Source organism: Xyrauchen texanus, chromosome 1 (assembly GCF_025860055.1).
Source record: "Xyrauchen texanus isolate HMW12.3.18 chromosome 1, RBS_HiC_50CHRs, whole genome shotgun sequence".
NCBI lineage: Eukaryota > Metazoa > Chordata > Actinopteri > Cypriniformes > Catostomidae > Xyrauchen > Xyrauchen texanus.
The window spans coordinates 35,528,947-35,546,340 of NC_068276.1; the positions used below are offsets into that span (position 1 = coordinate 35,528,947).

The 17,394-nt window shown below is 38.9% G+C and overlaps 1 protein-coding gene across 2 annotated transcripts in view; it reads left to right on the forward strand.

Moving 5' to 3' along the window:
* LOC127618845 (rhophilin-2-like) overlaps positions 1-17,394 on the forward strand; it is a 39,622-nt gene that overhangs the window by 19,973 nt on the left and 2,255 nt on the right. The window contains exons 4-14 of one of the 2 annotated variants that reach the window (XM_052091869.1): positions 3,051-3,126; positions 3,585-3,662; positions 4,756-4,880; positions 5,761-5,927; positions 7,125-7,312; positions 7,882-8,038; positions 8,924-9,043; positions 9,202-9,396; positions 10,565-10,641; positions 13,062-13,208; positions 14,437-14,595. In XM_052091869.1, the coding sequence (XP_051947829.1) occupies positions 3,051-3,126; positions 3,585-3,662; positions 4,756-4,880; positions 5,761-5,927; positions 7,125-7,312; positions 7,882-8,038; positions 8,924-9,043; positions 9,202-9,396; positions 10,565-10,641; positions 13,062-13,208; positions 14,437-14,595 (1,489 nt within the window). The remainder of the gene's footprint in view (positions 1-3,050; positions 3,127-3,584; positions 3,663-4,755; positions 4,881-5,760; positions 5,928-7,124; positions 7,313-7,881; positions 8,039-8,923; positions 9,044-9,201; positions 9,397-10,564; positions 10,642-13,061; positions 13,209-14,436; positions 14,596-17,394) is intronic. The other variant, XM_052092586.1, reaches the window with a different exon arrangement.

Genomic DNA, 17,394 nt, shown 5'->3' on the forward strand with positions numbered 1-17,394 from the left:
ACAGACACTCACAACGTGGTCGCGTGCATGTCTTTCTCTCTCTCTCTCTCTATCTGGCTTCTCCGGCTCCCCTTTATCTCACTCTCCCGCTGATCAGCTGATGCTTCCTCCTCGTCACACTCCCCCTGCCAGATTCAGGATTTTGGCCGACAATGGACTGATTGACTTACCATCTCTGGAGGGGAGATGCTGCCCTTCTGGCCGTTCTGTCAGCCGGTGGTCCACCCCACCTCCTGGGAACCTGGGGAAGAGACATGGGGAGGGTGAGCAGGAGAGAGAGGGAAAAACTTGCTCTCCGATTCCCGGACACGCTGTTGCCCGGTCCTCAACCGTTCCTCTGCCCCCTGCCGGATGACAGCTTGCTCATCACCTGGCAGACGGCAGAGAGCCCTCCGACCCCTTGTGGACAGAACAGCTCCTCCCCTTTTCTGCTGACGCTCTTCCTCCAGCTCTCGCTGGCCGGCAGCAACCCCTACGTCTTCAGGCAGATGGCCGCAGCTGCTACACTGGCGGATGGCAGTGCCGTGGACACTGCAACAGTGCATCCCTCCTTCCTCCCGGGTCTCGGCACTACTGTAACCGGTAAAGGATGGGCAAAGAAGAGGCAGGAACAAGCTGAACAGTCAACATATAGTTTTAATGCAAAACTCATCATAAAACAAACTTAAACCATAAGACAAACAGACACACACAATGCGATTTGCATGCGTCTCTCTCTCTCTCTCTCTCTCTCGCATCTCTGGCTCCTCTTTATCTCGCACTCCCTCTGATCTGTGCACCCTCACAGCCCGGCCAAGCCGTCCTCTTCATCACAATTCTCCTACTCTCACGTGTGTGTGTGTGTGTGTGTGTGTGTGTGTGTGTAATATTTAGTTGTATTCAGTCTTTATTTTAAAACCACAGTACGAATACGTACACTTTGAAAGTGGTGTATCTGTCTGTGTTATGAAAGTGCAGTTGGTCTCAGCCAAATATCCTGAGAGTTGCGCACATGCTCCGAAAGACAGAGGTGACGTGTGACGTGCAGGGACTGAGAGATGAAGACTGTAGCATGCCTATGCAAAGACCCACAGTAGCTTGATTATTCTGTAACTGTGCGTGTAAGTTTACTGACTGGTGCATACCAGTCTTATAGGTTCTGGTTACCTAGGCTTTGTGGTTTTCTCTCTGTCTCTGGGCTGTGTGTTTCCACAGACTAACTTCCCACAAACCTGCAGTATTTATCCTCTAAATAAAACAAACAAAACCTATCGCCTATTTATAATTGAGTGTGAGAAAAATAATATTCCCATTGGAGCAGTGTTATCACCTGCAGTTCATGTGCAGAACAAGGTCTTTCAGTAGTTTCAAACAATGCTGCATTCTCCATTGCACCTGGCTACCAGCAGTGTGTGTGTATGTGTGTTGCTATCAGGACAGAGCAGCATTCTTTCATGTGATGCTTCCTCCCATCTATGTGGCTGGTCCAGATTACTGCTTGTCCAACATACCAGCAACTTTTAAAGAATGCCTACTTTATGTATTGTAAAAGCAATTTTTCATGAAACCACCTCCGAGCTACACCGTAATCTCTCTTCTAGACCAAGTCAGATCAGACTGCTGAAATATTTGGTCAGCTTTGGGCTAATGGCCTAGAGAAATATGCATATTTTGAGTATGTGTAATATATCAAGAGTTTGATAAAGAGTACAAAATGTAATAAACTTACACCTTTCTGACTGCAGATTTCTACAAATGCATTAAGGCTAATCAGCCTATGATGGTATATCATCCTTTACTCTGATATAGGTTGCTTCAGTCTTGGAGCTGCGTGCAACTTGTGTTAAAATACTTTTTCCTATCTCTGCTCCCTTAATATGCAGAGAGCCATTTCTAGGTAAATTTTATTGAAAACTGTTAACACTGTCTCTGTGGTGCTATGAAAATTTCAAAGTTCAGTCAACAAAAGTTGGTTTAAAGCGACCTGTCTCGAGAGACAACAACATAGACTTGACCAATGGCGTAAGTTGGGGGGTGGGGACTATCTGTTTGTTTGATCAACGACAGATTGTTTTGCTTGTCCATTTTGTGGCACTTGTGCCACAGAAATTACGTACTTCATCTTAGAGTTGCAACGGTATGAGATTTTCATGGTATGATAACCATCTCAGAAATATAATGGTTTCACGGTATATGGTATTACACAATAATTATTATTATTATTATCAGTTACAATGACCCTAAAAGGAATGAAAACAGACGTTTCGTTTTTTTGGTTGTACAAATGCTTTATTAAAATTGAAGCTTAACTTTTTTTTTTTAAATGGAAGTAAAATAAATACAATAAATAAGAAAGCTGTACATCTCCAGTTTGAACAAAAGAAATTAGGAGAAAAAAAAAAGGAGCAGGACCGTTATAAAAAGTAATGTCTCTTTAGAAATAAATACATCAAACTGTACTTCCTTTTGAACAATGTAAATGGGAGAGAAATAATTAGGAACAAAGTAGCGCAGCTAGACTCCTGTCTGTACCTTTAACAGACACACTCATGTTAGCCCCTGGATATCCGTCCTCGAGGACAAACCCCTGTTCAAGTTATTTTTGGCGGGGTATGGAGATTGGTGATATCTCTCTGACAGTTTCTCCACTGCATTTTGTGTTTTTGGCGCTAGCAGACGAGTCTGACAGGTTGTCGAGGAGGTAACTAGATTCGCACGCACAACTGAGATTCTCTGTCTGTTTTTATTTTTTTTTTTCTCAATACCGTAGATAAGAAAATGTACATGGTATGATTACTGTTTTCATTCCATGGTATACCGCTGCAACCCTACTTCAAGGGGCATTTTATTTTATGTTAGTTTATGTTTTTATGTTACTGTGTGTTTCATATCTGATTCACACAGGGAGTATGAGGTCTGACCTCCCTGATTCATCCTTTAATTAGTTTTATTTGTAACTAATTCTGTCTTGCTGAAAGACTTCTGTATCCTCATCTTTGTCATTGTAACAGTAGACTTCCAGAGATTTTTCGAATTTCATCAATCATAATGTCTTTCTTCCATTTTTACAGAGAGTCATCCAGCATCCCACTCATACCTCTGGGTCTGAAGGAGACAAAGGACGTGGATTTCTCTGTTCCTCTCAAGGTCTGTTTCTTCCTTAACCCAATGTTTACCTCATATGACCTCAATTATCTGGCATTCGGTCAGTGACTTTTTTGAGTTCTTCATAGTTTCTTTGTGAAAATAACAAGGAAGCCAAAGACTAAAAACTTTAATTGTGGTTTTGAAAGTGTACAGTGATATTTGCCACATGTCATTTTATCTCGTGAAGTGGTGAGTGCTGAAATGTTTGTTGAGGTGTGCAAGGGTATGGGATCAATTAGTTGGTTTTGGTTTGCTTCCAACTTGTTATTTAGCCAGACTGTAATAAGATGCTGTCATAGATTCACCTACATGGCATGTCATTGTTACTTCTGATGTTACTTCTCACTACAGACAAGTTTAACAAGGAGAACAGACCTGCAAGTATGTGACTGTGTTAGGCTGTTGTGTTTGTTTTGACGTAATGAATGAATTAAATATGACATTGCTATTTTCAACAGGACTTTATTCTGGAACACTACAGTGAAGACGGCTCAAACTTTCAGGATCAGATAGATGATCTGATGGACTTGAGACAGGTAAAGTATCACTTCTCTCTCTGTGTTTGTATATATGCCCCCATCATGTTTTTATTACTGGCTTGTGAGAAGCTTCATAGTCAATAATAATAAAAAACACACCAGTGTAATCAGTCAAAACCAAAGGAACAGTTCATCCAAAAAGGAAAGTTCTGTCACAATTTACTTGCCCTCATGTCATTCCAAACCTGTATATCTTTATTTATTTTGTGGAACACAAAAGGAGATGTCTTCGTGAATATCAAGTTCTACATAATCAATACAATGGCAGTGGTAGGGCCTCAATGTAAAATAAAAGTACCCAAAAGTATCATAAAAGTAGTAGAGTAGTAGACTTGTGCATCATATTCTTTTTGTCATAATTTGTATTAAAGAGAGCACATCAGTATATGTGTACACATATTTACCTTGATATTTTCCATTTTCCCCCGCTCTATGAAAGTGCCAAGTTCTTTACTAAGACTCACAATAAATGAACACTTAACAACCACCACCCAGCACTCCCCATCCCCCTCAAACCTGGAGTGCCTTTTCAGAAAAACAAAATCAAACATATACAGAGTACATACAATATACATACACTACCGTTCAAATGTTTTTGAAACCCTCATTCTTTATTATCATCAAAACTATGGAATAAAATAAATTGAACTATGGGAATTATGTTGTGACTAAACAAAATAAATAATACATCAAAACTGTTATATTTTAGCATCTTCAAAGTAGTCACCCTTTGCCTAGAATTTGCAGACATGTTGTGCTCTTGACATTTTCTCTACCAGCTTCTTGAGGTATCACCCTGCATTTCGAAGACTTGGAATGGTGCACAAGTTGCATGGACTACTTCCTTTTTTGAGTTTTAAAGTGAGATTCTATCCACTGCTACTTTATTGAAAAGAGAGTCTGAGATATTCATTAAAACAGCCCCTTTTGTTTACAACATAAGTCATATGAGTTTGGATCCTTATGATAGAATTTTCCTTTTTGAGACAAAAAAAAAATAGGTAAGTACAAATACATAAGGCTTGACCAATAAGAACTGTCTTGTTGAATATCCTGAAGTAAGTGTGGTGGGTGTGTTTGTGTGTTTCAGGCCTGTCGGACCCCAAGTCGGAATGCTTCTGGTGTAGAACTGCTTGCTAGCTACTTAAGTCAACTTGCCTTCTTGGAGAGTCGATTCTTCTCCCCTACGCGTCAGATTGGCATTTTCTTCACATGGTAGGTCAGATTTTCTTTCCCATAAAGACTTGGAAATTGTGATCCACTGACTTATTACATCAAGGTTAGACTATTGCAACTCATTGTACATTGGTCTGCCTTAAACTGTGTTATCCCGCCTACAGCTAGTTCAAAATGTGGCAGCTAGGCTTTTAACAGGGTCAAAAAAGAGGTATCACATTTCCCTTGTTTTAGCATCTCTACTCTGGCTTCCAGTGAAATTCAGGGTTGATTTTAAAATTCTGATTTATGTCTACAAGGCACTATCTGGTCTCGCACCCCGATATATCAGTGACCTTCTACACACTTACTCCCCCACCAGTCCGCTTGGGTCTTCTGATCAACTTTTATTAAGGGTTCCTCTTTGTCGCTATAGATCTAAGGGTGACTGTGCCTTTTTTGTGATGGGTCCTAATCTCTGGAACAGTCTCCCTTTCCATGTGAGGTCAGCTTCATCATTAGCCATTTTTAAATCTTCTTTAAAAAAATATCTCTATAAATGTAGGTTGACTTGACTATACCAGCAGAAACATTTTAGTCAAAGACTATTATACAGCTGTATCGGCTGTAAACATTGTGACTCGTTAAGAGGAAATGCGCAACTGGCCTGACATGGCTTTCAGGCTCCCTTTGTTGTATCGATGTTTATAGATCACCTTTTGTCGTCATATATACCCTAGAGACAAAGAGACGCCAGGATAAATAAAGAACAAAGAGTCATCCTAATATAAGCCAGATATGATTAACTGAATTATTCATAAAGCTGTACAATTCACACAAGAATGAAATGGCATTGCATTGTAACCAAACTAATAATAAGCCTCTGCTGTGTTTTTCTAAATTAGTGAGTTAAATACTTTATGTATGTGTCTCTCTGCAGGTATGACTCCTTTACCGGTGTGCCTGTGTGTCAGCAGAACATCTCTCTGGAGAAAGCCAGTGTGCTCTTCAACATGGCGGCTCTCTACTCACAGATCGGCACCCGTGCCAACAGACAGACACAAGCAGGACTCCAAGACGCCATTTCTGCATTCCAGAAATCTGCAGGTGAGGGATTTCTGACGTGCATGGACGTATCTTACCTACAACAAGCGCCAAAGGTGGAAAAATACATAGCCACACACAGACACACAAACGCACTGGGCAAAGTCACTTGGAATCAAATACTAAATCACATCTTTTAAATGTGCTGCCCGGCATTTGCAAATCACAGAAGTGAACTCTGTTTTATTTGCATATAGCGAAATGAATTGAAGATCGAAGACTTTGTGATAGTTTGCCCAACGATTCTGTTATTATTTACTTTTTACATATTTATAATATGTCGTTTCATGCACTTATGACATTTCTCCTCCTGTAGAAAACAAAAGTAGTGCCTCAGTCCCTGTTCACTTTCATTGTATATGAAATAGTAGCCTTAATATTCTTTAAAATTTGTACTCTGGTGGTCCACAGAAGAAAGTCAGTCATTATGGGTTTGTAATTACAAGAAAGGGTAAATTAGGACAACATTTTTGTTTTGGGGAAAACTGGCCCTTTAACTTCAGTGAGTCTGATGTAAGGAAAGTGTCATAAACTGGCTGTGATGAAGGTTTTCAATGAAGAATGGTCACAGCCCAGTTGCTGGAATGGTTTTCCTCTGTTTTCATGAGACAGGAGTTTCATGGCAGGGTTCTGGTTGTGTTTAAACTAGGTAGAGTAAGAGGGAGTAATATAAGCATTGGAACAAAGAATGTAACTGTGGCGTAACTCTTGCCTTTTAAAAGCAGATCTGTCACAGGCTCACGGGAACTCAGTGGCTTGTGTCGATTTTGAACCTTCTTAAAATAACAGCAACAAAAAGAGAGATTTCACAGGCTTTTCTTAAGCTCACAGTGCTATCAAAACAGCCAACCCCATTGTCTTTCATCACAGACAATGTTTTGTGTATGTCCACTGGAAAGAAGGCCCAAACTGGGTCTGTTGACTGTCATAATCATAAAAACAAATCAGAGAACAAAGATAGATAATTAATTGACTCAATTAATTTTTTTTTTATATCTCTTATGTCAGGGCTCTAAATAAAATGGAGAAAATGCAAAAGCTATTTTACATAAGCCAAATTATGTTTCTTATGTTTCTTTTTTCTATTCAGTCCACAAACGGGTCACATTCTATAGTGGAAGGCAAAGGAAAGAGTGCCTATACTCTATTCATATTCACTCTAATCCTGAATTTCTTTACTTTGTGTATGTTTTGCTGCAGGTGTGCTACACCACCTAAAGGAGACGTTCACACACACTCCCAGTTATGATATGAGTCCTGCTATGCTGAGCATGCTGATTCGGCTGATGCTTGCACAGGGGCAGGAGTGTCTGTTTGAGCTAATTGCTCTGCCAGGAATTCGAAATGAGTTCTTCAGCCTGCTCAAAATGGCCCAAGAGGCTTCCAAGGTACTGAGCTCAAAACATATTAAACCTATTCTGACTAAATACTTCAGTTCATTAAAATAGTTCAATTATTTGGTGTACTTGGTGTAAGTGTAAACAAAATGCAACAACAGCTGCATTTTGCTTTTAAGACCTTAGCCAAAAAGACCAGAAAACATTCAATCACATTCAGTAGGTGTGCCCAAAAATTCAGGTTTTGTAGACATTTCACTCAAGAAAATTTTGGAAACAATTTTGAAATGCCAGAAGTGCAATGTTTAAAGAGAATAGACCTCTATGAAATAACAAAAGATGCTTTTAACAAAATAGCAGTTTAATTGAGATTCTTATTTGCTATTCATTATTTGCTTATTTGCTATTATGTATCTTTTTATGAGAGGACAGTGAAAACATTGTCACATCAAGTGGTCATGTCTTTCGTTGTAATTCAACATTAGGTGTCAGTACAAGTGCCAGTTTTAATATAAAAATACATTGTCATCAGTATGTCGGTCGGTTTCAAAACTCAGCCTACAGTTACACCACTGTCCATTGTTTAAGTAGTTGTGACATTTAGTCCTTTCAATTCTCAGGTGGGAGAGAACTACAATCAAGTTCTCCAGTCCATGATCCAGACCCCTGTTAAGAACAACGTGCCCTTTTTCTGGACCACCATGTCCCAGCTGAAGATCAATCACTACAACTCTCTTGCCCACTACTTTGTCTCCACTGCTCTGTTGGACCATCAGTGTAAGTCAAGCAGCCAGTCACAGTGCTTATGCAGTGTTGTGAAAAAGTATTTGCCCCCATCCTGATTTCTTCTGATTTTGTGTACATCTCATTCAAAATATTTTCAAAAATTATAACAAAATCTAACATAAAGCAAAGGCAATCTGAGTAAACACAAAATACAGTTTTTAATGATAATGTTATTTATTGAAGCAAAAAAGTTAACCAATACCAACTGGTCCTGTGTGAAAAAGTATTTGCCTTTGTTTTATGTATGAAAAATACACAAAAATAGAAGAAATCAGAAGATCTCAGCACTGTATAAGCCCATGAAACGGTAGATGTCTCTTGGCCATCTTCAATGGCTGACAGACCGTTTTAAAGGTTACCGTTGTGCCTCATTCATATTAACTGTTTCCTTTTCCTTTGTTGACTAAAAAAAGTATTCAGATATCAGCACTTTAATTGACTTTTATGCTGAGGATATTTTTAGGTTGTAAAGAGGGAGAGAGATTGAGACAGACAGTTGAATGGCAGAGAAGTTTCAGTATCTCGGTCTACTTTTGACAGTGCTGTGAGACCATGCCAGAACAAATGGGATTATGGAACATTCTCGTTGTTATTCAAACAGCCCCCATTCCCCACACCATCTTTCTCCATTTGACTCTTTTTAGCTCCTTTTGTGTTTTTACATCTCCATCACAGTCACAGTTTAGGCCATTAATGTGCTTCTGTTGACTCAACAGACCAAGTTAATACACAAAAGTATGTGTAAATGCCATAACATTTAGATGCCATTTGTGGAATGAGCTGAAATGTGCAGTAATTTAGATACATGAATTCGTGTTTGCATGCAAATATGATAATACAAGTAGTGTGTAAATATAGATAAAAATGTGTGTGCAGTAACCCCCAGTGATGATGAGGACAAGCAGGAGAAGGCTCTGTCGCAGATATATGACACTATGCCTGAGGGACATTCCCCACTTGACATCCTGAAGAATAAGGAGGAGAGACAGAGGATAGGTGAGGGGCAACTACTGTACATACAGACCTCTCAAACATGGCATCATTTATTTAAATCAAGACCTATTGTACTTAATAGACCCTTTATATCTCATATAACTATTGGGGTTATTTCACTTAAACACACTAAACTGACATTTTCCTGTCTGTGTGCTCAGGCAAAGCTCACCTGCAGCGTGTCATCATGGGACATGAAGAGGCGATCCGCACGCATGCTGTCTGTCAACACCTGCAAAAACTGGACATCCTAAAGGACATTCTGCAAGCCAGCCACAAACGTTCTCTTGCCAAGTTTGAACAAAATGTCAAGGAAGACGAGTTCATAGACTACATGGTTGCACCAGATATCATCTGTAAGTCAGGGAGGGAGAGAGAATGAATAAAATGTACAGCATACATTCTGGCTGATGAATGTCATGATGCTGCATAATGTTAATGACGTATGATAAGTTTCACTTTGTCACTTAGTTACAAATAGTCATATGCTCTTAAGTATTAAAGTCCACAATCTAATCATCCTGAACCAGCGATTAGAGGACAGAGCTCATTATAATGGATCATTATGTAAACATTGATAATTCAGCTATATAGGATGTGCTTTTTTTTAAATCAAGACAAAGTAATCTACAGTGGCCCCAAAAATTATTGAGACACATGAAAATGAATGAATGTCTATGTTATAGAGTATATCAAATTAAGTGGTATTTATCTTAGAGTAATACATTTTTCAAGCAAAACATTTCATAAAAAGAAGTTTGTTAGGTTTCTGATTATAAAACAACAATTACTTCACTCGATAGTAGGACAAAGTATTTGGACACTTTATGGTTGTCAAACTTTGTGTAACATATCCATAGTAATACACCTACACCCAGGGGTGAAAATTTCATCAAAATGTTGGGGGGGACAATAAACATAACAATTCTCAAGAGCAATTTTTGAAGGGGACACCAAGGGGTTTTTTGTTGTTGCCCCGTTTGCATTTGTATTTTATTTCTTAAACAATTATTTTAAGAATATATCATTATATTATTTACAATACACATATTTTTATGATATTTTAGGGGGGGACAACCCTCAGATCCGACCCCCGTGATTTCCACCTATGCCTACACCTTGTGAGCTGGGTGGAACTGAATTCATACATTCACTAAAAATAACCTGGGCGAAAGTAATTGGAAAATGTGGTTCAGTGAAGTGAAGTTAATTCTGAGAAATGCTCTAGTATTGTTTGTTTGCAGATATTTTTGTAATCTAATAAAATGAAATTCATATATTAAGTTTGACTTTAATGTCCAAATGTTTCCAAATACTCTTTGGGGCCACTGCATATGCAACAGTGAGTTTGTTTTCACTAGAGCATCGCCATTTAAAAGTATATGTAGTCTGAATGAAATCATGCTTGAAGGGTAAGCTTCTCTGAACAGGACCTGCTTCTAACAGCAGAGATCAGCTGTGGTTATGTAAGTTCTATTGACATTGTACACATGGAGTAACACATTTTTCCCCCTGCTCTGTTAGCTAAAACAGAAAAGAAAGCGGAGATGGAGATTCCTGCTGCCACCAAGGTGAAAGTCACCGACTTATTCCAGCGGCTGGTATGTGGGCTACTAATATTACTCAGAAACACAATTTACTTTATGAGCTCTTTTCACAGCACAATAATGCTCTTGCAGGGTTGCAATCTTCTTAGACATCATGTTAAACTTGAGTGTACTGTGAGCATCTGTGCTGTTGAACAGACCAATGCTGATTGACTGGCCAAACAGACTACAACCCCAACAATCCAATGTTTCTTTTCTTTTTGTTGTAAAAGAAAAACCAAAATCCTGCAGCCAGTTGGGTATGGACACAAAGCTGGCATGTAGAACTTTTGTAGTTTGCTCGGTCAGTGTGTAGATTATGATGCTGCTTTTACAGTACTAATATGAATAACCTAGTTGAATCAAGATTTTGTAGTATGACATTGCAGGTGTATATTTGAATTAAGCCTTCTTAAGTGGTGCTTGCTAAATTTTCTTTCTTATAATCTTTATACTCCTTATTTGAACAAACCCTTAACCCCTCAAGTACAACACTGTTGAGCTGAACTGTTGCTTGTTGAGCTGAACAGTTTGTGCTATTACTTTTCAAAGGTTTAAGAGCTCTTTTCACAGCACTCTGAACATCAAAGGAGGTGTCTGAGCATATCTATCTATCTATCTATCTATCTATCTAACATGGAGACTTGAGCGGGCTCTTTTGACTTAGACCAGAAGGGAAATTAACCAGAACACAATAGAAACCACATAACCGTGTACAGGGGAGGACTGGGAACAGAATATTTGTCCCATTTCTGTTTCACGGCCCCCTTCAGCATATCGCCACCCCTTTTGCCATGTCGCGGCCCTGTTTCGCGGCCCCGTTTTGCGGCCGGCCAACTGGGAAAAGTGCCAGTCCGCCTCTGACAGTGTATTAAAACCGCTTTGATACACCTTACCAACCACATAGCAACACCCTGGCAACCACCCGCAACATCCTAGCATTGTGATGGCGAGTTTTTTTTTTTCTTCAGAAAATGTAAATGTTTTACATTTTTAGGTTTTTGTGAAATGTTGCTTTTTTTCTTTCTTTTTTTTTTTTTACCAGGAATGAAGTTTGAGTTGTCGCATATACGTCACAGTGTAGAGACTCTTAATAGTAGAGACTTTTTGTCCCACTTGTTTGCATTCACTGAAAACATTCACTTGTGTTTACATTAATTACCCGTGAAGACGCAGTAGGCTGACAGCACTATTTAGCATTGTCAGAACTACTGTATAAACGGCATCAGACATAAATTTTACCTGCAATTTGTTCTTGGAAATATCGATAAACATCACAAGAATACAATTAATTCTTGAATGATGACTCCCTCCACAATTCACAAAAAAGAATTTCCATGCATGCATTTATGAATCTTACCTGAGATTTTATAACAGAGCCCAGCTGTCTGTCATGTAACTTTAACCACATTTATGTCCACATCACTGATTATGGTAATTATCCTGGTTAAACCTTTACCTATTTGAGGGGAATCAGTTACAAGTGTTTAGACATGGTCCATGTCCAGATAACAGATAAGTATTTGATTTAAAACCACATTTGGAAGTAGTTACATTTCTGTAACCTCTAAAGGTGTTCATCTGCAATAGATTTTTGCTCTTTGACTCAGTTCTACCAGAATTTTAGAAATCTAAAGCTGATGTACAGAACTGGGCAAACATTCTACAACCACAGTGACGTGTATTCCATTGCCTCCGGCTGTGGGGAGCAGGGTAATTCAGGTGAAGTAGGCAGAATTTATGATGTGGTTAGTTTTATGGAGGCATATGTTTGAGTTTGACCACTTTCAGATGTCTGAGTGACCTTCAGAGAATTTAAGGAACTACTGCTGTGATCCTGCAGTGGTTGCCATGGACAACCTAAATGACCCTGCACTTGAAATGACATTTCCATACTACATGGAGTGTTAAGCCTTGCAGGTTCTTCATTAAATGTGATGACCTTGCTGACGCAAGGAACAACCTTATGCTGCTTATGCAACAGTATAATCTCTTCAAATTGAAAAGGTTCACCCAGAATGAAAATTCTGTAAACATTTACTCACCTTCATGCCATTCCAAACCCATATCTTTTTCTTTCGTCCATGAAACACAAAATAAAATGTTAGGCAGAATGTTAGCCTCAGTCACCATGTATCTAAATATGACCAAATTTAATTTTTTGAGTGAACTATCCCTTTAGTATAACCAGATGGCAACCCAGAACATGATGATATTAAATAAACCTTCCTCACCATATAACCATTTACTGCATGATGTCAGTGTGCAATTAAGCCAAATGTTTGGATTGTGAGCAGGACCAGTTTTATAGCTAAGGACACCCAGGGTGGCACACAGTCTGATATTGACCCTGTGTTCTCAGTTAAAACCATCTTTGAAATTGGTAAGCTACACATTTCTATGTTTTGAGTTGCTGTTGTGATTGTGTTGTGCAGGGGCCTTTGTCTGTTTTCTCAGCAAAGCAGAGATGGACTGCCCCACGCTCCATCAGGCTGAAATTGCAGGACAGAGATCTCGGATTCACTCTGAAGGGAGATGCACCTGTTCAGATACAGTCACTCGATCCACTTTGTCCCGCCGCGGTGAGTATTCAGACCATCATGTTCTGTTTGTGGTCTCCGAGAATCCTGGGCCATTATATTGCTTCAAAACATACTTGACATTGTAATATTAGGTTGATACTTCGTGTTTTTATTTCTAATTTAAAAAAAAATATCTTAAGAACATCATCCATTAAAAATGTGTACATTACTTTTGTTTGGGGTCTTATTGTTTGGGTGTTTTTGCTTAGTGGATCCCAAACAGTATCTTTGATCAAATCGGTACCAGTTACATTGCTGAAACGTGCATGTCTGCTTTGTCGTAAAACAAAGGGTTAAAGGTTCAGTTAAATCGGTGTAGTAGGTTTTAATGAGGCCAGTGAAACCTTCAGAAAGTATTGAAAAGAAAAATAAGAGATTTAATTTCAAAATGACTTCTATTTAGTCATACAACATTTACACAATCTCAGCAGAACATGAGGGTTATGATCAAGCCTGTGTAATGGGGTTCAGGATGGGCAAGGAGGAGCTGGGAACCGGCAGAACAGTCAACATAATTTGAATGACATAAATCAGCTTAAACAAACATAAAAACATAGACACACACACACACACACAGTGGCCACGTGTGTCTCTCTCTTTCGAGCTGGCACCTCCGGCTCGTGTATATATATATCCCCCTCCCATGCTAATTAGGACAATTCAGCGCCGGCATGCATCCTTACGGCCCGGCCACACCCTCCACCTCGTCACAGCCGGAGTTGTAAACTTATCCCTCTTCCACTGTTTCTTTGAAAATTAACAATTAATACAGAGTAGCCTAAATGAGAATGAACAGACAGAAATCAATAACTGTCATTACATTTATAAAAAGAGATAATATCTTGTTTCACTTGATCCTCTTTTTTAAACATGCCCTTCAAGCTGAGCAGAGACTATTTAATCTTTGACCACAGCAGTTGAATGAAAATGAAATGCACAAACATCCACGTCCACACTGCACCTGTTTTTGACCATATCAGTCTCAAGCTGTCTCAAGCAGCTGTGTTCTCTCCCACAAATAACTTTCCTCCTTTTGTTGGAACACATGAAAAAGCCCTCTCAGAATTGCTCTCTATGGTAACAGCAGTGTGGTTGTGCCGATAAACTCATACCATGAATATTTGAAGTGTCAGACAAAGCGCTACTCTTGTTGGACTTGATTTACTTCTGTGACCTTTTCTCTTTCTTTCCCCTGTTTCTTTTCTTTTCTCTGTCTCTTCATCACCAGGCTGAGGGACTGAAAGAGGGAGATTACCTTGTTGCTGTTGGCGATACAGATTGTAAATGGATGGGAGTGAGTGATGTGATGAAGCTTTTGAAGGATGTGGATGAGGAAGGCATCAACATTAGAGTTGTCAGCATGATGGACAGCAGCAGCCAGCCAATGGTAACTTCTGTTTGCCTACTATTCTCGAATTGGCTGATTAGTAGATCAGGGCAATATTTCTAAAATATATTTATTTAATATTTTTGAGCCTTTTGACAATGAAAATTCATGGAAAAGAACTTTTGAAAATGAATCAAACTTTCAAGGTTTAAATCTGAGACACAGTTGAAATATCTTAAGACTCCCATACCCACGTGTCATGACTTGAGCGGCCCTAAACTGGTTTACTGTCACCAGTCTTAAAGATGTTGTTCATCCAGAAATGAAAATTCTCATCATTTTCTCACCTTTATGCCATCCCAGATGGGTATGACTTTTTTCATCTTCTGAACTCAAATGAAGATTTTTAGAAGAATATTTTAGCTCTCTCTCTTTATATATATATACATTTCTCCAACTATTGTTTCACTTTTAATTGCGTATATTAATATTCTAGTGGGTCAGAAGTTTACAAACACTAAGTTAAATGTGCCTTTTAAGCAGCTTGGAAAATTCCAGAAAATTATGTCAAGCCTTTAGCCAATTAGCTTCTGATAGGCTAATTGGAGTCAATTGGAGGTGTTCCTGTGGATGTATTTTAAGGCCTACGTTCAACTTCAGTGCCTCTTTGCTTGACATCATGGGAAAATAAAACGAAATCAGCCAAGACATCAGAAAAATAAATATTGTGGACTTTCACAAGTCTTTGTTCATCCTTGGGGAGTCATTTACAAATGCCTGAAGGTACCACATTCATCTGTACATGTATAAATACCATCGTACCATGTAGCCATCATACCAATCAGAATTCACATTCTGTCTCTTGATATCAACGTAGTTTGGTGCGAAAAGTGCAAATTAATCCCAGAACAACAGCAAAGGACCTTGTGAAGATGCTGGAGGAAACCGGTAGACAAGTATCTATATCTACAGTAAAACGAGTCCTGTATCAACATAACCTGAAAGGTTTCTCAGCAAGGAAGAAGCCACTGCTTCAAAACCGCAATAAAAAAGCCAGACTACAGTTTGCAAGTGCACATGAGGACAAAGATTTTACTTTTCTGAGAAATGTCCTCTGGTCTAATAAAGCAAATATTGAACTGTTTGGCCATAATGACCATCGTTATATTTGGAGGAAAAAGGGTGAGGCTTGCAAGGCGAAGAACACCAGCCCACCCGTGAAGCATGGGGGTGGCAGTATCATGTTGTGGGGGTGCTTTGCTGCAGGAGGGACTGGTGCACTTCACAAAATGGATGGCGTCATGAAGGAAAATTATGTGGATATAATGAAACAACATCTCAAGGCATCAGCCAAGAAGTTAAAGATCGGTCACAAATGGGTCTTGCAAATGGACAATGACCTCAAGCATACCTCCAGACTTGTGGCAAAATGGCTTAAGGACAACAAAGTCAAGGTATTGGAGTGGCTGTCACAAAGACCTGACCTCAATCCGACAGAATTTTTGGGTATGTCTGAATAAATGTGTGCTTGCAAGGAGGCCTACAAACCTGACTCAGTTACACCAGTTCAGTCTGGAGGAATGGGCCAAAATTCCAGAAACTCATTGTGAGAAGCTTGTGGAAGGCTACCCAAACGTTTGACACAAATTAAACGATTTGATGTCAATGCTACCAAATACTAACAAAGTATATGTAAACTTCTGACCCACTGAGAATGTGATGAAAGAAATAAAAGCTGAAATAAATCATTCTCTCTACTATTATTCTGAAATGTAACATTCTTAAACAGAGTAGTGATCCTAACTGACCTAAGACATGGACATTTTTCTGCAATTAAATTCTCAGGAAATGTGAAAAACTGAGTTTAAATGTATTTGGCTAAGGTGTATGTAAACTTCTGATTTCAACTGTAGGTCCATACAATGCAAGTGAATGGGTGCCAAAATTTTGAAGCTTCAAAAATGACATAAATCAGCATAAAAGTAATCCATACAAATCCAGGGGTTACATCAAAGTCTTCTGAAGTGATATAATAGGTGTGGCTGAGAAAAAAAATCAATATTTTAGTCCTTATTTGCTATAAATTATTCTCCCTTGCCAGTAGGGGGTGATATGTGTGAAGAATGTGAATCACCAAAAACACAAGAAGAAGAATGTGATTCATATTCTTCATGCATATCACCCCCCCTACTGGCCAGGGAGTAAAAAAGGCAAAAAAGGACTTGAATATTGATCTGATTCTCACCCACACCTATCATATCACTTCTGAAGATATTGATTTATCCACTGGAGTTGAATGGATTATTTTTATGTGGCCTTTATGTGCTTTTTGGAGCATCAACTTTTTGGTGCCTATTCACTTGCATTGTATGGCCCTAAGGAGCTGAAATACTTGTACTTCTCAAAATCTTTGTTTGTGTTCTACTGAAGAAAGAAAGTCATACATATCTGGGATGGCGTGAGGGTGAGTAAATGATGAGAGAATTTTTATTTTTGGGTGAACTATCACTTTGGAACAGAATGGGAAAATAAAAAGGGCATTAAAATCATTGCAATATTCACAAAGTTAGTTCATTATATGGCTAACAAAAACATGAATATAAAGTACATATTGTAGATATCGTTCAACTTTTTTAGGACTGAACACACTTCAGCCAATATTTAACATTTCTCAGAGCTGTTAGTCAGGATTCGTAAGCTGTTTTTGGTGAGGTTGATTTGATTTGATTTTGAGACCCGTGTCTGCAAGTGAAATTGTATTTTCATACTTGATAGGATTAAGGGGTTTAGATGTTCTTTTGTGAATGTTTGTAGGTGTTGTGGTGAAACATGGACTAGTTTTTTCAGGCAACAGGATGG